Genomic DNA, 23,662 nt, shown 5'->3' with positions numbered 1-23,662 from the left:
GCTGCCCTGGAATATTCGGAGATGCCACCTTAAACGCTTTGCTGCTAAGGCTATTGGCTCTACTGTTTCTGCCCGCAGGCTCCTCTGGCTTTGCCATTGGAATGCAGATGCATGCAACAAGGGCAGGCTTTCATCAGCCCCATATTCTGCAGGTAACTTATTTGGCCAGTCCTGGACCCGCTCCTTGTGGAAACCAGGGATGAAGAAGATCCTCTCCAGCCCAGCCCGCAGGACTGAGGCTAGACTTCAATCTTATTTTCGACCCTTTTGTGGGAACGACAGTGCCTTTTCATCGCAGCCCTTCCCTTCTAGGCAGAGTAGACCCCCAGACAGACAGGGGAATCAGGGGCAGAGGGGACCACCTAAGCGGCCCTTTCGAAGTGGCAGAGGTTGTCCCTTTAGACGTTGATTCCGCCTGCTGTCCTCCCATTGGAAGTCGTCTGGCTTTTTTCGCCAGCCAATGGGAGGTTTCCCATCCCATTGGGAAGACAGTCTGGCTGGGCCTCTTCCTGGAATTCCTCTCCACACCCCCAGACTTCTTCATTCGCTGTCCCATACAACCAACAGGTCCAGGCGAATCTTGATGGAATCAGCCATATGGTACCTCCTCGAGATCCAGGCCATTCAATCTGTTCCTTAAGAGGAACATGGTCTGGGGTTTTACTCATGCCTGTTCCTGGTTCAGAAGCCCTCGGGGGGTTGGAGAGCAATTCTTGACTTCAAAGCCTTGAACCATCGTATCAAATACCTATGGTTCAAAATGCAATCTCTCCAGACCATCTTGGAGAGCATATGGGAGGGAGACTTCCTCATGTCAGTAGACCTGACAGAAGCCTACCTCCACGTTCCCATCCATCCTAGTCACAGGAGGTATCTCAGATTCTGTCACGGGCGATCACATTATCAATATTGCACCTTGCCATTTGGTCTCTCTTCTGCCCCCAGAGTATTTACCAAGCTGATGGCGGCCATTGCTGGTCACCTCAGGAAATTGCCAGTACGAATTCAATTTTACTTGGACGATCTTCTCATCCAGTCCGAATCAGCAGATCTGGCAAGGCGGGACCTGAACACGACCCTTTAGGTTCTGGGAGACCACAGCTTCTTGATCAACAGGTCCAAGTGTCATCTTACACCCACGACTCACATACAAGGGGCTATCATAGATACAGTCGAGGGAAGAGTTTACCTATCCCAGGAATGCATCTCCAGCCTCAGGGTCCTAGCATGGCAAGTAAGAGCGAAGGGTTCGGCCTCATTGTCCCTACTCTCCCAACCTTTGGGAAAAATGGTCTCCTAGATAGGCATTGTACACTGGGCACGCCTCCACTGCAGGGCTCTGCAGTGGTTGCTTCTTTCGTATCAGCGCAGGAGTCAGAGCACCTCGTCTCTGTTGGTCACGATCCCGCCGGAGTTCCTTTACTCCCTTGCATGGTGGCATTCTCAGGCTTTAACCTGAGGCAGGGAATTCTGGGAACCAGATTACCGCACTTTGACCACAGATGCCAGCCTATTTGGGTGAGGAGCTCACCTCAGCTGTCAGGTAGCCCAAGGCCAATGGACTCAACAGGACTTGCGCCACCCGATCAATTGGTTGGAGCTCCGGCCAATTTACCTGGCTCTCCGGGTATTTCAGGACTCTGTCAGGGACCGGGACGTCCTGGTCCTCACCAACAACGTGGCCGCCAAGGCCCATGTGAACTACTTAGGAGGGACCCACTCTCGCCACCTCATGGAGGAGGCCAAGTGTCTGGGCCTCTGGGTGGAGACCCACCTGTGGTCAATAAGGGGTGGCAAACACGCAGGCAGACTGGCTCAGCCAAGCCCCGATCAACCACGCGGAGTGGCACCTGCACCCATACCTGTTCCGGGAGATCTCCGACCGCTTCGGACCTGGTCCCAGGGAGGGGATTAAACTTGTCATTACAGCTCAGCACGTTGATCTGCTGTCATTCTCATCGGAAAGCTGAGAGGCAACAGCAAGAGGTGGAGCCTTTCAACTTGCAGACTCAGTCCAATTGGATCAGAGGAAGTTAACGCATGCCTGACTGTGGGTCCCTATCTTTATGAGAACAGACATTCAGGTAAGGCAACATCCATTTACATTCAAATTGAGCCTTATAGCTGTAAAGCAAGGCAGGGTTTATGCATTGATCCTGTTTATTCAGTTGTGCTCAGCTGAAGTAAAGCAAGTTATAGTTCAGTGATGTTTATTCATCTTTATAATAAGTAACCATTTCTTTTTTATTGTATACTCTAAAAGTTTTTTGCAGCAGGATTTTGTTGTTATGACTTGCCTGCTAGGTTCTCTTCTTCCTTGGCGCAGGCTTGCAGATACAACGTAATCCCAGCCCCCAAGGAGAAAGAAATATTTTTCTTTCCAAAATATTACATTTCTCTTTCATATGCAATGATTTTATTAGCCTAAAGAAGAGTCAACTCTAGCGTATTTTTTGGAGTATAAGACGCTCCAAACTATAAGATGCACCTACCTTTTTTGAGGATGAAAACAAGAAAAAAAAATCTGCCTCTGCCTCCCAGCAATTTGCCTCTTACAGCAAACAGCCTGTTTCAGTTTCAGCACAGTCTGATTAGCACAAGAAAAAAAAATCTGCCTCTGCCTCCCAGCAGTTTGCCTCCTTGCGCAAACTGGCCGTTTCAGTTTCAGGTTCAGCACAGCCTGATTAGCACAAGCAGCTGATTGTCAGTTGGATCGGCCTCCCGAAGATCAGCTGTTTCAGGCTGCAGGAGTTGCCATAGCCTATTGCTGCCTCCGTGCACCCCATTTTCCGGGGTCTGGCGGGTGGGCAGGGCTACATTTGGTGTATAGGATGCACCCAAATATTTACCCTCTTTTATGGGGGGAAAAAGTAAGTCTTATACTCCAAAAAATACTGTAGGTTGTTTTTTGTGTGTGTCATAGTTAGTTACCATCGTTTGTATTGAAAGAAATATTCACCTATGTATTTTTATTTTGAACATTAGGTTCATTCATTCAGTATAATGCAATCGTGTCTGAATTGACCAATTGTGTAAGATTTAAAGAAAAGCATCAGGAATTACATTAGCTTATAAATTAACAAAAGCCACATGTAATCTTTTGAGAAGAAATCTTTTATATCCAAGCCTAGATTACTATAAAAATCACTTTATGGGTTTTTTTCTTGCTTGGAAATGAATTTATAAATTGGAAAGCACCAGCTTTAGGAGAAAAATTGGGAAGGGAGCAGAATCCAGTGCTTAAAGGATATTTATCACTATCTGTAATTTATTTAATCATTTATATTTCTCCATAAATACTTAAATATGTTAGTATTTGAGATTGTATGCAAGCAAAAAGAGTTTCTTTTGGGTGAATGTGCTGTCAGCTGTTATTCTGGCTTGTGTATGATTAATTCCTGAATGTAACCACACACAGAATTGAGCTGTCAACCCTGTTTTTTCCGCACATGGTGCAAACAAAATGACTGTACGATATCAACATTTCTTGGGGGAAAGGTAAGTTTTGCAGGCCCTGATGATATTTGTACAATTTAAAAAAAAAACTGTGAGACTGGTTGTCCCATTGGTTGTCAATTACAGGCTCCAAGTCATGCCATGAACCTCTGTGCCTAAGGGTGGATTTGAACCTGGATCTCCCTTTCCTAGGCTAACATCTTCACCACCTCACCAACTAAAATCAGTAATGAAGGATAGTTTGACTGGGGTGATGATTGCAAGAGAAGTTCCAACTTCAGGGAAAATATCCCATAAAATTCAGGAGCAGAAACTAGGAAGCATTGATTCCCAGGGGTATTTGATTAATTGTTATAGAGATGTTCTGTCAAAATGAAGACCTTCTTTGGCTCCTAAGTGCTGCATTAATCCTTTGGGAACTGCAGGACGGTTGTTTGTTTTAATTGCAAACATGCTGGTTTGGGCAAAGCAGTCAGCCTTAGAAGCCACATTTTGTAGTTGTAAAAAGAAAAGAAAATGAAAGTGTTCCATGTGGGTTAGAAAGGGTTAGCAGCATTGAAGAAATTTCTGCTGCTTGGTAGAGAAATCAAACCAAAGCACAGAGTTTTCAGTATTCATCTCCAAGTGACAGCATGACCCAGAGGGCAAAATTAGAAGAAGATATTCTTCTGCGCATGCGCGTAATGGCGGTGGCGTTCTGAGGCTCGTGAAGGCAGCGGCTGGTGTTCCCAGCCGTGATGCCGCTGGGCCGCATGCCGGGCTGCGTGGACTTCGGCCCCAGGTTGGTCAACATGCCAGCAGTCGAGGGCGAGGTCTTTGGACCTCGGTGGTCTCTCGGCTGCCGAGAGCGGGGCCGGAGTCCTGGGCAAGCAGCGGATGGTGGTGGCGGCCATTTTGGGGTTGGGGCGGCCATCCCGGACTGGCTTTGGAGATCCCCGGCCGTAAGCAGAACGCTGGCGGCAGTGTGGTGGGCCGTTCGGGCCGGAGCTTTGGAGGGCCCGAAGATCGGCCGTTTCTTCCCCCCCCCCAGCTGACTTTTGGGCATGTTTAGCCCCTGCCGCATTTTCCAGCAGCGGCAAGATTTTGGGCCGCATTTCTACCGACTGGTGAGTCAGCGGATCAGCGGATGGCGGCGGCCATTTCGGGGTGGGGTAGCCGCCCGGACAGGCCCTGATTCGATCCCTGGCCGCGCACAATGTCAGCGGCAGTGTGGTGGGCCGTGCGGGCTTGAGTTCTTGAGGGCCCGGAGATCGGCCATTTCCAGCTGACTTTTGGGCATGTTTAGCCCCTGCCGCATTTTCCAGCAGCGGCAAGATTTTGGGCCGCATTTCTACCGACTGGTGAGTCAGCGGATCAGCGGATGGCGGCGGCCATTTCGGGGTGGGGTAGCCGCCCGGACAGGCCCTGATTCGATCCCTGGCCGCGCACAATGTCAGCGGCAGTGTGGTGGGCCGTGCGGGCTTGAGTTCTTGAGGGCCCGAAGATCGGCCATTTCCCCCCCCCCAGCTGACTCTTGGTTAGGCCTAGCCTGCGCCGTAATGTCTATCAACGGCTTAGGCTTTTTTCATCAGCGGCACATTGGCGGCATGTTCAGGATTTCCATCTGCGGCAGGCTGGATCATGAACTTAACACAGATCCAGCGTGATTAATGGCGGCCATAGGAACGGCGGCGGCAGTGACAACATTAGCGGCAATGGTATTAGTACGTGTGGCTTTCCATCTGACCACCGAACTGCACGAGCCCCTTCCCCAGGATGGAGTGAGCCCGGGACTCGAAGGGACATTATGTCATCTTAGCGGTCGGCAACCGAGGAGGATATTATTGTACCAACTTTTAGGAGGGAGGCCATTAGATTTGGCCGGACCTCTGGTCCCCTTGGCTGTTTCCTGGATCATCTGGACTTGGGCCGGTTTTGTTCCCCGGATTTCAACGGATTGTGGGTTTGGCATCTTAGCCTCCCTTTCTCCGTCTGTGATGAGGATAGGGGCGAAGTGGACAAGTCTGTGGGCCTAGAACTTGCTTAACATCTATGCCGGCTCGGGATGTACACTTTCTGCTGTCTTGAATTTGATATTCTCATGAGATATTCGTCCACCGACCTATTACAACTGCGAGGTTCCCCCGCCTCGCAGGAATGGCCCTCTAGGCTATCGAGAGCCTACCTTAACGAAGGGTCTTGGGACCCAGAGAGGTGGCATGCGGCCAAGAAGAATTTTTGGGGATTTTTAAATAGGTTTCTAAAAAGGGGTCTTTTAAGGGGAGGGAGGGATACGACGGGTGGGGGGATTAACCCGTCGGGGAGGGATCCAGCCCCTGTGCTTGTTCGCGGCACTTTTACATCTGGTCTGAAGGCAGGGGGGGAGGGTCTTGTTCCAGGACTAGAGGGTTGTTCAATCTGTACGGTAAGTGGGAGAGGCAGATATGGCGGAGGGGGGGCGTATCGAGAGTTGGGAGCACGTGCTTGATGTCTGAAAGCGATCACGTGCTCCGGCCCCTCAGTCCCTACCCGTTCCTCGGGCGGCCATGATCCTCAGAGCTTGGATGTTCGGTTGATGTTATGTAATGCCCGGTCCATGGTCAATAAAGCTCCCCTGATTTGCGATCTTATTCAGGGGGAGTCCGCGGACCTTATGGGCATTACGGAGACCTGGTTGGGTCCAGAGGGGGGGGTCCCCCTTGTTGAGCTGTGCCCTCCAGGTTTCCGAGCATTTCATCAACCGAGGACCCAAGGTAGGGGTGGGGGGGTGGCGGTTGTTATTAAGGAAGATCTAGAGCCGAGGGAGGCCACTGTTCCTCAGATTGCCGGCTGTGAATCCCTCTATGTGAGGTGGGGCCATAGGAATCAATTGGGCTTGTTGATCGCGTACCTGGCTCCTTGCTGCGTGACCACAGCCCTGCCCGAGCTGTTGGAGGTACTAGCCGCTGTGGCGGTTGAGACCCCCAGACTGATAGTCATGGGGGATTTCAACCTGCCATCATCTGGCTTGTTATCGACAGCAGCTCGGGAGTTCAAACTTCCATGACGGCCTTGGACCTGATTCGAGTAAATGATGGCCCCTCGCACATGGGGGGAGGCACGCTGGATCTGATTTATATCTCTGGACAGTGGTTAAATGATCTGGAATTAGATGATTTAGTAACAGAACCGATGTCATGGTCCAATCATTTTCTCCTTCGCCTAGACTTCCGAACCGCCACTCACCATCGCAGGGAGACGGAACCTATACGTTGGTTCCGTCCCAGGCGCCTGATGGACCCCGAGAGGTTCCTGACGGAGCTTGGGCCATTCCCTGAGGATCTGGCCCACGCCACGACTGAGGAACTAGTCGTGGCCTGGGAACAGGCCGCAGCTGGGGCCTTGGACCGTGTCGTGCCTTTGCGGCCTCTGACCCGGCGCAGATCTCGTCCAGCCCCTCGGTTCTCCGAGGGGCTGGGGGAGATGAAACGCCGGAGGAGGCGCCTAGAGAGCACCTGGGGGTCCAGTCGTTCGAAGCTGATCGGACACTAGTTGGGTCCAGAGGGGGTCCCCTTGTTGAGCTGTGCCCTCCAGGTTTCCGAGCATTTCATCAACCGAGGACCCAAGGTAGGGGTGGGGGGGTGGCGGTTGTTATTAAGGAAGATCTAGAGCCGAGGGAGGCCACTGTTCCTCAGATTGCCGGCTGTGAATCCCTCTATGTGAGGTGGGGCCATAGGAATCAATTGGGCTTGTTGATCGCGTACCTGGCTCCTTGCTGCGTGACCACAGCCCTGCCCGAGCTGTTGGAGGTACTAGCCGCTGTGGCGGTTGAGACCCCCAGACTGATAGTCATGGGGGATTTCAACCTGCCATCATCTGGCTTGTTATCGACAGCAGCTCGGGAGTTCCAGGCTTCCATGACGGCCTTGGACCTGATTCGAGTAAACGATGGCCCTACGCACATGGGGGGAGGCACGCTGGATCTGATTTATATCTCTGGACAGTGGTTAAATGATCTGGAATTAGATGATTTAGTAACAGAACCGATGTCATGGTCCAATCATTTTCTCCTTCGCCTAGACTTCCGAACCGCCACTCACCATCGCAGGGAGACGGAACCTATACGTTGGTTCCGTCCCAGGCGCCTGATGGACCCCGAGAGGTTCCTGACGGAGCTTGGGCCATTCCCTGAGGATCTGGCCCACGCCACGACTGAGGAACTAGTCGTGGCCTGGGAACAGGCCGCAGCTGGGGCCTTGGACCGTGTCGTGCCTTTGCGGCCTCTGACCCGGCGCAGATCTCGTCCGGCCCCTTGGTTCTCCGAGGGGCTGAGGGAGATGAAACGCCGGAGAAGACGCCTAGAGAGCACCTGGAGGTCCAGTCGTTCCGAAGCTGATCGGACACTAGTTAGGTCCTATTCTAGGACCTACGTAGTGGCAATGAGGGAGGCGAGGCATTCCTACGCCTCCACCCTCATTGCGTCGGCAGATAACCGCCCGGCCGCCCTGTTTCGGGTGACCCGCTCCCTCCTTCATCAGGAGGTGCGGGATGACCCTTTGCAGGGACGTGCCGAGGAGTTTAGTGGTTATCTATACGATAAAATCGCTCAGCTCCGGGACGGTCTGGACCGACATTGGGATGATCCAAGCGAGGGAGAGGAGGCACATCTTGTCGAGTCTGTTTGGGATGAGTTTGACCCTGTGGCTCCCAAGGACGTGGACAGGTTGTTGGGGAGGCTTCACGCCACTACATGTTTACTGGACCCGTGTCCTTCCTGGCTGGTACTGGCCACTCAGGAGGTGACACGAGGCTGGCTCCAGAGGATTATCAACGCTTCTTTGTTGGAAGGGGTTTTCCCTGCCGCCTTGAAAGAGGCGGTGGTGAGACCCCTCCTCAAGAAGCCCTCCCTGGACCCAGCTATTTTGGGTAATTATCGTCCAGTCTCCAACCTTCGCTTCGTTGCGAAGGTTGTAGAGAGTGCTGTGGCGCGACAGCTACCCCAATACCTGGATGAAGCCGTCTATCTAGACCCGTTCCAGTCCGGCTTCCGACCCGGATACAGCACGGAGACAGCTTTGGTCGCATTGGTGGATGATCTCTGGAGGGCCAGGGACAGGGGTTATTCCTCTGCCCTGGTCCTATTAAACCTCTCAGCGGCTTTTGATACCATCGACCATGGTATCTTGTTGCTCCGGTTGGGGGGATTGGGAATGGGAGGCACCGTGTATCAGTGGTTCTCCTCCTATCTCTCCGACCGGTTGCAGACGGTGTTGACAGGGGGGCAGAGGTCGACCGCGAGGTGCCTCACTTGTGGTCGATCCTCTCGCCCCTTCTGTTCAACATCTATATGAAACCGTTGGGTGAGATCATCAGTGGCTTCGGGGTGAGATACCAGCTGTACGCTGATGACACCCAGCTGTACTTTTCCACCCCAATGAAGTTGTTGAAGTGCTGTCCCGGTGTTTGGAAGCCGTACGGGTCTGGATGGGGAGAAACAGGCTCAAGCTTAATCCCTCCAAGACGGAGTGGCTGTGGATGCCAGCATCCCGATTCAGTCAGCTGTAGCTGTTGGAGGCGAGTTATTGGCCCCAAAGGATAGGGTGCGCAACTTAGGTGTCCTCCTGGATGAACGGCTGTCGTTTGCCTGGTTCGGCAGTTGCGCCCCTTCCTTGATCGGGATGCCTTGTGCACAGTCACTCATGCGCTTGTTACCTCTCGCTTGGATTATTGTAATGCTCTCTACATGGGGCTCCCCTTGAGGTGCACTCGGAGGCTTCAGTTAGTCCAGAATGCAGCTGCACGGGTGATAGAGGGAGCTTCGCGTAGCTCCCGTGTAACACCGCTCCTGCGCAGACTGCACTGGCTACCTGTGGCCTTTCGGGTGCACTTTAAGGTTTTGGTTACGACCTTTAAAGCGCTCCATGGCTTAGGGCCTGGGTACTTACGGGACCGCCTGCTGTTACCACATGCCTCCCACCGACCCGTACGCTCTCACAGAGAGGGACTTCTCAGGGTGCCGTCCGCCAAGCAATGTCGGCTGGCGGCCCCCAGGGGAAGGTCCTTCTCTGTGGGGGCTCCCACACTCTGGAACGAGCTTCTCCCGGGTTTACGCCAAATACCTGACCTTCGGACCTTTCGCCACAAACTGAAGACATATCTTTTCATTCGCGCGGGGCTGGCTTAAATTTTATTGATTTTAAATTTTCTACTACTAATTTTTAAATGGGGTTTTAGTTTTTTGTATATTTTAAAGTTTTAGGCCAATTATAATAAGTTTTTTAATTTGCATTTTAAATTGTATATTGTATTGTCTGTTTTTACTTTTGCCTGTACACCGCCCTGAGTCCTTCGGGAGAAGGGCGGTATAAAAATCAAATAAATAAATAAATAAATAAATAAAATAAAATTAGCATGCTATGCTGGGGTGGGGATGGGGAGGAGGAATGGTTTAAGGGAAAGACTTGGTTTATGCCTTTTACGGTTACTGTTTGGGGGCATTGTTTTTCTATTATGTGACCCAACATGCCTTTGTTTTTTTCCTTCTGAGAAAAAGTTGTAGCCTCACATCCAGTCAGGACTTACTTTACTTGGTGAAACTTCTGAATAAGCAATAAGCAAAGAGAACTTTTTACTTTTGCCTAATTGAGGTACTTTTACAGTCTAGAGTGGCTGCTGTGACATTTTCTCCAACTAGTAGACCAAATGCAAGTAGAGTACCAGCTGCATTTGAAGCAGACATTTTCCACCTCAGAGGGCTATGTGTGTGTTTGTCTGTGTGTGTGTGCACATACGTGTGTGTCAGAGATAATTTTGAACTCCCAAGCAGAGAGCTTTTCAGCCTTGCTGAAGGAACGCCCTTCCTTGCTAATGCTGCGTTGCAGGGCTCCAATGCTTGCAAGCCACTGTGGAGGAGGGAAGGTTCACCAAGGGTAAGAGGAGAAGGAAGTGAGTCAATGACACGGTAAGCCTGTGGTCCACGTGCAAGGAAGTAGAGATGGCCTGGCCCTGGGAAGTAGATGTTGCAGAAGGTTTTCTGCACTGGATTCATTCTTCTTTTGCTTCAGGTGCATGCTTTGGCTGCCAAAATTTTGAGAAGAAAAGCTAAGACCAGTTGAAGGAGAAATAATGTTTTATTCTTAGGAGTTGGTGTGAAAGTAAATCACACACACACACACACACACACACACGGTCTGCAGCCCACTACCGGTCTGTGGTCTGTTTGAAAAAAGGCCGCAGGACAGATGGACAAGCATGCGCATGTGAAGCTCCTCTCGTGTGAGTGGAGGGTGCTTGCATTGGCATACGAAACTTCGCTTGCACTAGCGGTGGGTGCTTGTGCTCACGTGCGAAGCTCCACTTGCATGAGTAAAGCTTCACACCTGAGGGGCTTTGCATGCAAGTGCAAGCACATACCACTCGTACAAATGGAGATGTGCATGCCCGTGTTTGATGTCTGCCACTCACATGCCCCCACCTTGCCACCAAGCTGGAAAGATTGGGGACCGCTGATGCAGGTAAATCCATCAGATGCCTGTTTGAATGCTGAATCTACTATGCAAGCCCAATATTCTGTATAGACAGCAGCATATACTTTAATATCATGCATTCTACAAGTATTCCTCAAATTATGACCACAATTGAGTCCAAAATTTATGTTGCAAAATAAGATGTTGTGAAGTAAATCTTGCTCCATTTTACAAATTGTCTTGCTACAGTTGTTAAGTGAATCACTGCAGTTGTTAAGTTAGTAACACAATTGTTAAGTGAATCTGGCTTCCTCATATATTTTGCTCGGCAGTAGGTCACAAAAGGGGAATTCCATGAACGTGGGACACAGCAACTGTAATAACTATGAGTCAGTTGCTAAACATCTGAATTTTTATCATATGACCATGGGGAGGCTGCAACAGTTGTAAGTGTGAAAAATGGTCATAAGTCAATTTTTTCAGTGCCCTTGTAACTTTGAACAGTCACTAAACGAATTGTTCTATGTTGAGGACTACCTGTAGCTGTATTCTTTCAGTTGTGTTCTCTAATAACATTTTCTTCCATCTCTAATTCTTCCAGATGTATTAGACGGTTTATTTTAGAAGTGTTGAGTTACATGTTTACCTATGCTGGAGGTAAACTGAGTCAGCACTGCGGTCCAAGATGACCCCAAAGATTATGTTAAAGTAGGCTTTTCAAATTCCTTCTGTTTCTCTTCACACAATTCATCCATTCTTTCTTTTGTTGTGGTTATTTACCTTTGTAAAGAGAAAGTTTGTAGACCGCCTTTGTTTGTATAGAAGCTGAGAGACAGTTGCATTACAATCAGTTTCCTTGTGTGATCTTGTGCACCTTGAAAAGAGGCCAGATCCAAGTTGTCTTATCAAGTCATTCTTATTATGGTTGGTATTATGTTTAATTAACCTTAATATATGTGTGCAGCATTTAGCTAAGCATTTAGCTGGTGATTATCTGGGAGTGGCAACAATTTAGAAGGAGGAAAAAAGCCATTGGCACTCTTTACATTATGAAGTTGGGAAAAATTAAGTGGACTTCCCCTTATGCCTTCAGCTCAATAGTTGAGTTGAAGTTCAGCTTATCCAGTGTTGATCTTTCTTGCTTTTTACACATAGGGCCGCTCTATGAAGTGTCTGGATCGATTTTATTGATAGTTGTATTACTCTTGCTTTTTTTTGTTGACATTGATGGTAATCTCTAAACTTGAAAAGTATTATGCCTCTGAGAAAATGGAAACTGCTTACACTGGAAAGAGACTAAAGAATATGTATAGCTAGAAACCTCTATTGAAAGGGTGTCAAACCTGATCACATCGGGGGCTCCTTCCTGCTGGAAACTGCCGTTCCCTGGTTGATGGGTGCTCTCTCGGCTGAGTCGGGGGAGAGAATGACAGCTGGGGAGGGAACGACGGCTCCCAGTGGTGAGGAGCCCAAGCAAGCTGCACGTTCGGAGTTTCCCTGTTGGGGTCAAGAGTTGTCGTTCCCTGGCTTGGCGCAGTACCCCTACCCAACCCCCATCACTGCGCTGCCTGCGGTTGGGCCTGTCGCCTGACTCCCGCCATGCTGCTGCACCACCAGCTGTGCCAACGCCAGGGAAGGAGCAGCAGGTAGGGCAGCCAGCCACCCAGCCAGCAAATGTTGCCCCGTGCGCCTGAGCCAGCCAGTCGCTCTTGACTTGCCCATGCAGCTGAAAAAGCCCCACCAGCAATATTTCAGGATTTGTTCCTAGTTTCCACAAGCACAGCTCTTTAGTCAGATCTCCCCCCCCTACAAGCGCGACCTTTTAAATGGGGAAAGAAGAAGACCGGTGAGAGAATGAACACATTTAGCAGGAAGCTTTGAAGTTGCCTGATCATCAGCTGAGCGAATTCTGGCTCTAGAGCCACCCAAACCCCACAGCCTGTGAGCAGGACGGAAGAAGAGAAAAGCCCCTCTCTTTTCAGTTTCCCATCGGGCTATCTCCGCCAAAGGCCATCTCCCAGTCTTGCAGTCAGTTCCCTCCTGAAGTTTCAAGGGCCGCCACATGATTTCCATGAACTTGAGCTGAGTAGATCTGCAGCACTGGGCAAGGCGACTCCTGGTTTTCCCAGCCGCCGAGCACGGCAGCAGGCAGGCAGGTGCAGTGGTGGCAGGCAGGTGCCAAGGGCAGCACATGCATCTGGGATGCCCCTCTTTGGGCTTTCCACTTAGGCAGCGGTGGACACAACCATTTCTATCCCCATCTACGTGGCCATCAGCCAGGGAATGGCGGCTCCCAGCGGGAAGGAGCCCAGGAAAGCTGTGTATTCGGAGCTTCCCCGGCGAGGCCGAGAGCGCAGCCATCAGCCAGGGAACGGTGGCTCCCAGTGGGAAGGAGCCCAGGCAAGCCGTGTATTCGGAGCTTCCCCGGCAAGGCCGAGAGCGCAGCCATCAGCCAGGGAACAGTGGCTCCCAGCGGGAAGGAGCCCAGGCAAGCCGTGTATTCGGAGCGTCCCCGGCGAGGCCGAGAGCGCAGCCATCAGCCAGGGAACGGTGGCTCCCAGCGGGGAGGAGAGCAGGCCATGAGGTCATCTGTGCAGGCAGCCCACCACCACCACCACCTCACCTTCACCAACTGCTGGTCCAGACTGCCTGAGGCCGTGCAAGAAGCCCGCGCGGGCAGGGAAGGAGGGAAGCCCCAGCTTACCTTGCTCTACTCCCTTAGGAGCAATTGCCTGGATCCCCTCTCCGCTTCTTTTGGCACGCATGCCTGTTGCTGGTTTTCACGCACGCAACTGCGCCAGAAACCAGACCAGCTGACCAGTACGCATGCGCATTCTGGAAACAGGATGATCATTTTCCTGGCTTGCGCATGCGCAATGGGCAACCGTTCTTCCAGTTTCCGGCCTGCCGGTGCACATAAAACCCAGCTGGCCAGCATACCAGAACCCAGAAGAGCAACAGGCGACGGCTCTGTGTGCCCGGAGAAATGGCTCTGTGTGCCACTTCCGGCATGCGTGCCATAAGTTCGCCATCACAGTCCTAATACACGACATTGTGAATCTGCCTAATGAATATTTAGCCTTCTTTCCGGAGCAGTTCAAAATGTATCATCTAAGTTGTCTTTTAGCAATGTGGGTCATGCAACAGATTAAAAAGTTATGAAGAATCTTAATATTTGTGTGTGTAGAACTAACACTGTAATCAGCTAGGGCTTTGTAAGAGGAAACTTGGAATAGTGTATTAGTATACTACATTACTGTATATGTCTATCCCCCGTTGAATCTACCCAACTGATTCAGTTTAATGGTTGCTACATTCCAGGTTCCTTTGATTAAACAATGTTATCTATGGGGACCCTGGAAGCATGCTTTTTTCTGTTCCTCCCAGTGCCTGCTCTATAGAATGAGGTTCTCTCTGACATCTGGATAGCTCTCACCCTGCTGGGATTTCAAAGGGTCTTGAAGACTTGACTAGGGTGGTGAAGCTTCTTCTGTGTAGTATGCATACATTTTACTGTATTTTTCGTACTATAAGACACACCAAGATTTTGAAGAGGTAAGTAAGAAAAAAAAAGTTTTTGTCCTCCCCAGCCCTCAGGAGCACTCTACAGGCCTCCCAAACCCTCTGTGCACCCCGTTTCTTATACTCCGAAAAATACGGTAATTGCTGCCTAGTTTTGCCACCTTTTTGCCCCTTTTTAATATTTTTTTAATTATGCGTTGTTAACTTTCATTATTTTACGTTGTGAACTGCTTTAGGGGCACTGGGAATCAGAGGCTGTACAAATAAACAGCCTGTTCATAAACAGACAAACAAACAAACCTTTTACATGATTGAATTTGACTATGGGTTGTTTGCTTCCATATGCTAAGTGTCTATGGATTTAAGATGTCTAATTTTGTTTCTTTTCTGCTCAAAAAAGATCTAAAGAAAAATACTATCTGTTATCTGTGATTTGTCACTGAACTGTGCAATCCTAAGGATTCTAAAGTTGTAGAAATGAATCTGGGAATTGCATGAAGCTTGTGGTTGCCTGCCTTGGGTTAGAGCTTTGGGTTTAGCATTATATATATAAAACAGGCCACGGTTGAATGCTGTTCAAGTGCTCTAAACTTTTAAGAAGCCATGATTTAAAACAGCTTATGCCTTAGTGTAGTAAACAAATCCATTTTAACCTCCTTGAAGGCAGTAGAGGTGGTCCTCATTTAGCAACTGCCTTGTAACAGTGACTGTTTGCAGTTGCAGTGATGAAATAGTAATGCTTCAACTAGTCCTGGCATATATGGCATCTGCAGGTTTGTAAAGCAAAGGAAAACTGAAGTAAAACGTTGAAGACAGTCACAATTTTACTTGGGGACATCTATACTTACTTTACTATTGTCATTGCACATGGTATAGCAAAATTAAATGCCGTCTTCAATGTACATTATAAAAATAAAAACACTAACATACCTCCTTTACATTCTATATGATTGAAATTGTAAACCTGATTTGGCACTATACCGTAGAATTCAATATGGTTATTGCCCTGGGATAGAAGCTGTTTTTCAGACTATTTGTCCTTGTTTTTATTATCCTGTACTGTCTGTCGGATGGTAAAAGTTCAAAAAAAGGGTGCCCAGGATGAGATGGATCTTTAAGAATGTTTTGAACTTTCTTAAGGCAGCGGGAGCTATAAAGCTCTTCCAAAGAGGGGAAAGGGCAACCAATGATCCTCTGGGCAATGACCTTGACCCTCTGGAATGCTGTCCTATCTGCCACTGTGTAATTGGCAAACCATACACAGATGCAGTAAGTTAAAATACTCCATATGGTGCATCTGTAGAAGGCCACCAGCAGTTTTTCATTCGGTTGCTGATTCCTGAAAAATCTCAGGTAGTATAATCTGCTGGGCCCTTTTGACCAGTGCTGCAATGTGAGCGCACCAGGTCCGGTCCAAACTTAAAACTGACCACTTGCTCTATTTGGTCTCCATTGATAAGCAAGGGCTTAATAACCAAGTTGAGTTGCTAAACCAGGACTACTTGTATTTTGGTTAAATAGGGGGATCCAGAAAATGTAAGGATTTTGGATATACAGGTAGTCCTTAACTTATGACCACAATCGGGCCTAAAATTTATGTCGCTAAGTGAGACATTTAGTGAGGGAGTTTTGCCCCATTTTTGGCTTTTCTTGCCACAGTTGTTAAGTGAATCATTGCTGTTGTTAAGTTAGTAACATGATTGCTAAGTGAATCTGGCTTTCCCATTGACTTTGCTTTGTCAGGAAGTTGCAAATGGGGATCACATGATCCCGGAGCGTTGCAACCGTCATAAACACGAGTCAGTTGCCACCAAGCATCTGAATTTTGATCACATGACCACGGGGATGCTGCAGCAGTCGTGAGTGTGAAAAACAGTTGTAAGTCACTTTTTCAGTGCTGTTGTAACTTTAAACAGTCATTAAATGAATTGTTGTAAGTCACGGACTATCTGCTTAAGTTAAGAAAGTTGAATATATCAGATCTCTCTTGCTATTTTGCAGTGGTGAAATTCAGTTTTGTATTTTTAGTACGGGTTCTTCGGGCGTGGCTTGGTGGGCGTGGCAGGGGAAGGAAACTGCAAAATCCCCATTCCCACCCCACTCTGGGGCCAACCAGAGGTGGTATTTGCCGGTTCTCTGAACTACTCAAAATTTCCGCTACCGGTTCTCCAGAACCTGCTGGATTTCAGCCCTGCTATTTTGGCTATTAACAGTGCTTATTTCTGTTTCAGGGAGTGAAACCGTTGGACCTTGGCATCCTTTTCAACTACAAATTGGGACCCACCATCCCTTCTAACTGCATGGATTAGCAGGAGGAGCCCCTTCTGTTGGCTTCATACATTCTATCTTCCGTTCTGCTCTTGCGTTTGCGATGGGTTGGTTGCTAATCTGACTTGAAGAGGCGCTGAATCATGAGTCTTCAGGCTCAGCCAAAGTCTTCAAACAAAAGAGCTGGAAAGCGGGTTGCATTTTTTAGTGAGCAAGATGCTCTCCTGAAAGAAGCTCACCAGCAGCAGCAGCAGCAGCAGCAACAGCAGCTAAAAGAAGGACAGTATTACGGCCACGGAGGGAATGTGCCTCCCACCCAGTCCATGGAGCTGACCAAGGCTGGGGTTTTCAGCAGCATTCCCAGCAATGCTGCATTGCTGAATTCAATGTATCAGGACAGAGGTGAGGTGAGGATGACACCCCAGCAACTGGCTGCTGTCAAGTGGCAGAGTTCCCTAATGGGAAACCGGCTGCCAGAGCGAAGTGAGGCAAATTGGCAGCCTCAGCCCGGAGGGTGGAACCATGGCATAGTTTATGGTGGCAGCCAGAAAGGAGGGCATCCTAATGCCAGCATCACAGATTACTATGGCCACCCAGATGCCCTGAAAAGAAACAGGGAGAAAGGGGGAGTGGTATCACAGCTGGACTTGTATGGGGATGCTGTCCAGCAGATGCTGTCCCAAAAGGCCCAGTTGGAACAGCAAGCATTGGCCAGGCAGCAAGCCCAGATGACCTCTTTCCAGCAAATGCAGCAGCAGCAGCAGCAGCAGCAACAAAATCAAAGCCTCTCTTTGCAACCTTTTCAGCTGGCTTTTGGTCAGCAGGGCCAGAAGCAGGGTCTTCCTGAATTATTGCATGTCCTTCAACAGGCTCCTACATCTTCCAGCCCAGCTTTTACTGCCCAGCAGAAACAGCAAGCTCTTCCACAGTTGCAGCTGTTTGAAAACTATTATTCCCAACAGCAGCAGCACCATCACCACCACCAACAACAGACAGGGGTGCAGACTTTTGGCCTTCAGCCGTCAGCTTCTGTCTCACAGTCGCATCTGGGAGCACCCCCTCAGACTGTTCAGCATCATATGGTTTCCCATCAGTTCCACCCAGTTTCTGAGAGGAATCAGGAGTTGCTGAAGGCTCTGACAGAGCAGAACCCCCAGGCGGTTCTACCGCAGGCACAAATCAATCTCCCAAGGAGATCACGCAGGCTCTCCAAGGAAGGTGTCCCACCAGTACCTTCTGGAGAAGGAACGCTGGTCTCCAAGGCAGTTGAGGATTACCCTGGGAACATTGTGCCAACCCACCCCTGGCCATCACAGCAACACCCGGAAGTCCAGTTCCAACCTCAGTCTGAAATGTTCAGTCACAAAGAAAGTTATTCGCAACTAAGTAGGGCAGAACTAGAGCGTGGGGATATGCCATCAGGGAGTCAACCGAGCCAGCCTGACATGGAGATGATGGGCATGTATGAGAATGCCCAAGAAGCAGGAAAACAGGTGGCTGCTGCTGATGGCATTGGTCCGAGAACAAACGACTTTGGTGCAGTTAGAGGAGGAGTCATCCAGAGTACCCGAAGGAGACGGCGTATTTCTCAAGAGGCCAACCTCTTAACTCTGGCTCAGAAAGCTGTCGAGTTGGCTTCTCTTCAGAATATCAGGGTAAGTGATAATTTTTGACTTTTCTGTGACTGTTACTCTTCTTCATTTCCAAAAGTGTTGAAAAGTAGCTGGCAGCCACTTTATTTGTTTTCTTCAGAGATGTGTCTTCACAAACTTTTATCTCATTTTTAGAGTTTTGTTTTTTGTTTTCCTCACATGCCATATTTCTGGCAATTGAAGGAGAAGAGAAAATACGTGCATGTACTCAAATCAACAATAATAGTTGGTTTTCATACTTGGCATCATTAAGAAGTGTGGACTTTTCAACTCTCAGAATTCTGGAAGTTGAAGGCCACACATCTTAACGGTGCCAAGTTTGAAAAACACTGCTCTATCCCTTGCTGCGGAATAGAAATGGACAGTCAAATCAAGAATTGCTGCTTGAGAGAAGCATCTTTCTTTTCTCTTTCTCAAATCAGTTACACCATTTATAAATATAGCACGTTGGGAAAGTAGAAATGAAAACCTACAATCCAGCTAATGGATTTAGACAAGAGCACTTACCAGTCAGATGGCAGCACATTGACTTCAGCTTGGATAACCAGTGGTCCATAATTTCTGCCATGCTAAGAATCTTGGCATATTAGTCCACAGATGAATAAGGGACTTTGGAGGCCCAGAATCATTAAGTAAGAAAGGGCCACTTAAGACAAGAAGTCCAGTTGCCTGCTTGTTCCAACAGGAAGTTGGCCAGCAATAGAAAGCAAGATGCTTCTAAAGCTCATTGGACTTTTTAATAATAAGGACTTTTCTTAATACTCGGATAGAATCTATTTTCCTATAACTAAGGCCTCTTTCTCTGTCCTCGAGATTCCTTTTAAATAACTTCTGCAAAAATAGCTATCTCCAAAATCCTGCAATTCCCTTCAAATAACAGATTGATGTGATGGTTACACAAATCACATAAGTTCTAGTGCCTAAATAGCATATAAGAACAAGTTAAAGTCTTTCTTCTCACCCCTCTCTAAACCTGCATTGATTCTGCCAAAGTCTAGCATCACTTTTGCCCCTGTATCTTTTTGAACTTTTAACTCTTCTTTTTTTTTAATATAGTACAATACTTACGTACAGTAGCACTTACAATAGTACAATACCTATCTATACAGCTACCTACAATAGTGCCAGATCTGGAAATAACTTCATTGCCAGATATGGCCTTGTTTTAGGTGACTTTGTTATTGCATTTTCTGTTTGCCATAGGGCAAAATATTTGTGTTTTTCATCTAAAAATGGAAAAATATTTGATTTAACCAGTGCACTGAATTAAACAGTGCACAGTGTATTTTTTTAAAAAAAGAATAACTATTGATTTTTCTATTTCTTTAATATCTAGAAAGCAAAGAAAGAGGAGAGAGAAAAAATCTTAGGAAGTACATATAAACTCGTATATTAATTGAAGAAAGGTTTTTTGATAGATGGATGGATGGGTAGATTGATTGATGAGAATAGGAATAAGAATTTGAATAGAATAGAATAGAATAGAATAGAATAGAATAGAATAGAATAGAATAGAATAGAATAGAATAGAATAGAATAGAATACCCCTGTGTGTAAATATTAGCATGTAAATAAGTTTTCTTAGCAGTAAGAATAATGGGAAATTAGGCATGTTCTCCAGATTTCTAACTAGTCCTCCAGTTGCGACTTCCATTAATAAGTAAAAGTAAGTTGCCATTATATAATCAACAATCTCCCAACCATGTGTTCTTAAAGGTTTGTGATAATAAAAACACAATACCTATTTATATTCTTCCCTATGAGATTCAGGTTGGCATAGTGGTTAAGTACCAGGCTAGAAATGGGATAATAAGTTCTAATTCCACCTTAGGCACAAAACCAATTGGAGGAGCTTGGGCCAGTCACTGTTTCTCCGTCCTAGGAACTAGGCAGTGGCAAACTATTTCTGAAAAATCTTGTCAAGAAAACTGCAGAGACTAGTGCAGGCTTACTTAAAGCCCCCTCCCCCAAAAAATCTCTCTTATACTTTGAAATTTTGGGCTCTCTGTTTAGTTGTAGCCAGAGTACTACTGTAATTGCATTCCCTATTCCAATCTCATTTCTTTTGTGTATTTTAAACAAATTGCTTGATGAAACGTTATCTTTTTCTTTGTTTTTTCTAGTGTCTACCTTGCTCCCATATCCTATCATTTTTAATTTGTTCAGTTGCCTAAAAACGTCTTAAAATTAAAATTGGGGAACAAGAACCAAACAGTTTGGAGAAAATGTTTAGTTGAAATTTCTCAGGAATACGAGCTAACATATTTTTCATTTTAGTTGAAATTTGAAAGGTTTTTAAATCTCCTTTTTTGTGCACTCCTTTTTTAAAGTTTAAATAGTTTTGCTATGGATAGTGAACTGCCAAGACAGTACTACATGCCAATATTCCATTGATTTCAGAAGTAAGACCCCTTTTCTTTAAAAATACATTAGTAACTCGAATGGTTTCACTACTTTGATTTAAATAGCAGGTCTATGGAGTTTATATTATGGTCTATGGAACCATAATAATTGAATTTCTCTTGCCTATTGCTCAAATATTTGTTACGCATTTTCTTTAATAGAACACAAATTTTCAGATAGTTGCCATATTTATGGTTAGGTTTCATCTTTTCTCTAGCATGATCTCCAAGCACATAGGATGATATATGCCTAATAAACAAAGAAAAAAAGCACACAACTTAGGCTGTGTATAATATATAACTTATCTGTAATGCTCCTTTTGGGGTTGATTGCTTATACTGTAATAGTCATTCCCAAAAAATCTTGGCCATGCTAGTAGGAAATTATGAGACTCTTATTTCAGAAATACTGCAATACAGCAAATTGGGGAGGATGTCATAGACAAATGTAGAAGATTACATTTGATATTTGGATGCAATAAGAGGAATACTTGGGTATTCCATTGTGTGTAACACTGGTGTATTACATAATAGTATATCCTACTCTTTGGTCTGCATTGCATTGCATATAAATAATTCCAATATAATGTTCCAAATGTTTCTACACGTTCACCCACTTATGCATAAAACGATATGATTTCTGTTTCCATGGTGAAATTAATTCTTTCCTAGAAGAGTAATTTCAGAGTAATAGCTCTCCTGCACACCAGCATTGGCCAGATTCACTCAACAAATGTTGTTGGAAGTTTCTGGCCATCTCCTTTTGTTGGGCAAATAAAAGGATAAAGTGCTGCGTAAGCTTGAGGCTTGCAGTTGCTTGGGTGCATACTTGTAAAATGGATTACTTAGCTTTAAGATGCTGAAGAAGGAAGCATTTTATTTTAGGCATGTTGGGTGGAAGGGTGCAAAATTTTGGAAGCTGCATTGAAAGTTATTCGTAATACAATTAGAGCCAGATCAAAGCGTGAGTAATCCTGATGTTGGATGTATTTCATTATACACAAAGGGGTGCTTATGCATTAATTTCATATGAAAAGTATCAGTTATTACCCATTATGTACTTCTGACATTTGCCTGTGCCACTCTTCACTAAAATGATACAATCTAAAAGAATATGAGTCTGATAAAGATATCTGGAGAACATCTAAGGAAGGAGAGTCTAAATGCACACCCAAGCTTTTATGCCTTCCAGAGTGCCATCTACTGCCATGAGCCCTATGAGAAATATTCCACAAGGGGAAAATAAGAATGTAGATCATTGTGGAAAGTCCACCCATGTTTCCCCTCTTCATGAAAAAGATGTCTCTCACCAATGGACTTTAAGAGAAGTGGTAAGACCCCTTGAACTGAAAGAAAAGGATTGAGGATTGAGTGTGTGTGTAACACTGCTGTATTATGAATAGTTGTATTCAACCTTTTATCTTTGCAATGCTTAACTCTTGTATGTTTCTGAACAGTAATGTCTTTTTCACTTAGTTCTGTTGTTTGAAGGCCAGTGTCCCCATCTCTAATTCCTGTCTGCATTGACAAGATGTGATTTGTTTTTGGCTTAGCTTGATATGTTTATAGGACACGATTTATTACTTAACTAGAAGTGAAAAACAATTGTTCTTTCAGAAAATTGTGCTTAAAACAAACCATGGCTTGGTACAATGTGAGATGTTATCTATTGAAAGGAAGGCCAGTTTACTACCCTGACTCACTGGAAGGAGACAATATCAGTTTTCAATGTGTCATTTTCAAAGACCAAATACCTTAATGTGCACACACTTTTTTTTTTTTAAATTTCAGGAACCCGAAATGTCAGAAGAAAAAAACAAGAGTGAGGCAACAGCTGCTGCACCAAGGAGTGTTGTAGAATTTGCCAGCTCTTCCCCAGCCTCAAAGAGAGTCCGGGAGGATAACAGCCATGTGCCTCTCATTATTCCCGTGTCTGTACCAGTGAAGAAGCGGGATGCTCAAGATATCACCAGGGAAAAGGGCGAGGATGGGAAGCAGCAGCGGTTCCTGGTTAATGATCATGGGGTTGCAGACAGTAAGCCTTCTGTGATTGTCACCCGGAGGAGGTCCAATCGTAATCTGAATATGGACTCATCAGCTCAGGTAGATTTGGGGGCTAGAGATGTTAATCTCCCTACATGCATTTCCCTTTATGTCAACAGTCAGCTTTCCCAAGGCAATTCTCTCTTGGTTTTAGGAAACTGGATGCGTGCTTTTAACATTGGAGCCATTGACTAAGGAGGTTGGTGGGCTGTTCTTCACTGAATGTGTACAGATAGCAACTAAACATCTGGCTGTTGTATACAGTTTGGTTTCATGTGGGACTCAAGAGGTTGGGCTCACTGGCCTAAATTCTTCTTTCTCTTTATTTTTATTTATTTATTTATTGGATTTATATTGCTGCCTATTTGCCCATGGCGACTCAAGCTCTAACTCTATATTTCCATGAACATGGAGCTTACTAGATGTTGGTTGAGGCAACCTACTCATAGGGTAGACAATTACTTTGACCTGGTTCAGAAACTGTAATAGATTTTTTTATTGATGTCCAGTATTTAATATTCAAAGATAGGTTGACTTAGTGACCTATTTGTTCCTCCAGTTCTTTCCTCGAGTGGGAAAAAGGAAAACAAGGAAGGACTAAGGGGTGTTCTCTTTGAGGACCAAAGCTGTATGAATTGGATAGTTTGCATTGAAATAATACGTGGATTAGGTAAAGGTTTCCCCTGTCGAGTCATATCTGACTCTGGGGGGCAATGTTCCTCTCTGATTCTTAGCCGAGGCAGCCAGCGTTGTCCAAATATGCTTCCGTGGTCATGTGGCCAGCATGACTATAAGCCGAGGCACACAGAATGCTGTTACCTTCCCACCAAAGTGGTACCTATTTATCTACTTGCATTTGCATGCTTTTGGACTGCTTAAGTGGGCAGGAGTTGGG

General features: G+C 46.6%; 1 protein-coding gene across 3 annotated transcripts in view; it reads left to right on the top strand.

Moving 5' to 3' along the window:
* Positions 1-23,662, top strand: part of MIDEAS (mitotic deacetylase associated SANT domain protein) — a 99,037-nt gene that overhangs the window by 45,401 nt on the left and 29,974 nt on the right. For all 3 annotated transcript variants that reach the window (XM_058161969.1, XM_058161967.1, XM_058161968.1), the window contains exons 2-3: positions 16,634-18,325; positions 22,516-22,827. In XM_058161969.1, coding sequence (XP_058017952.1) covers positions 16,814-18,325; positions 22,516-22,827 — 1,824 coding nt within the window. In that variant the 5' untranslated portion in view covers positions 16,634-16,813. The remainder of the gene's footprint in view (positions 1-16,633; positions 18,326-22,515; positions 22,828-23,662) is intronic.

Source organism: Ahaetulla prasina, chromosome 1, assembly GCF_028640845.1.
Source record: "Ahaetulla prasina isolate Xishuangbanna chromosome 1, ASM2864084v1, whole genome shotgun sequence".
NCBI lineage: Eukaryota > Metazoa > Chordata > Lepidosauria > Squamata > Colubridae > Ahaetulla > Ahaetulla prasina.
The sequence above is the reverse complement of the archived record's forward strand: the minus strand, read 5'-3'. Positions and strand labels throughout refer to the sequence as shown.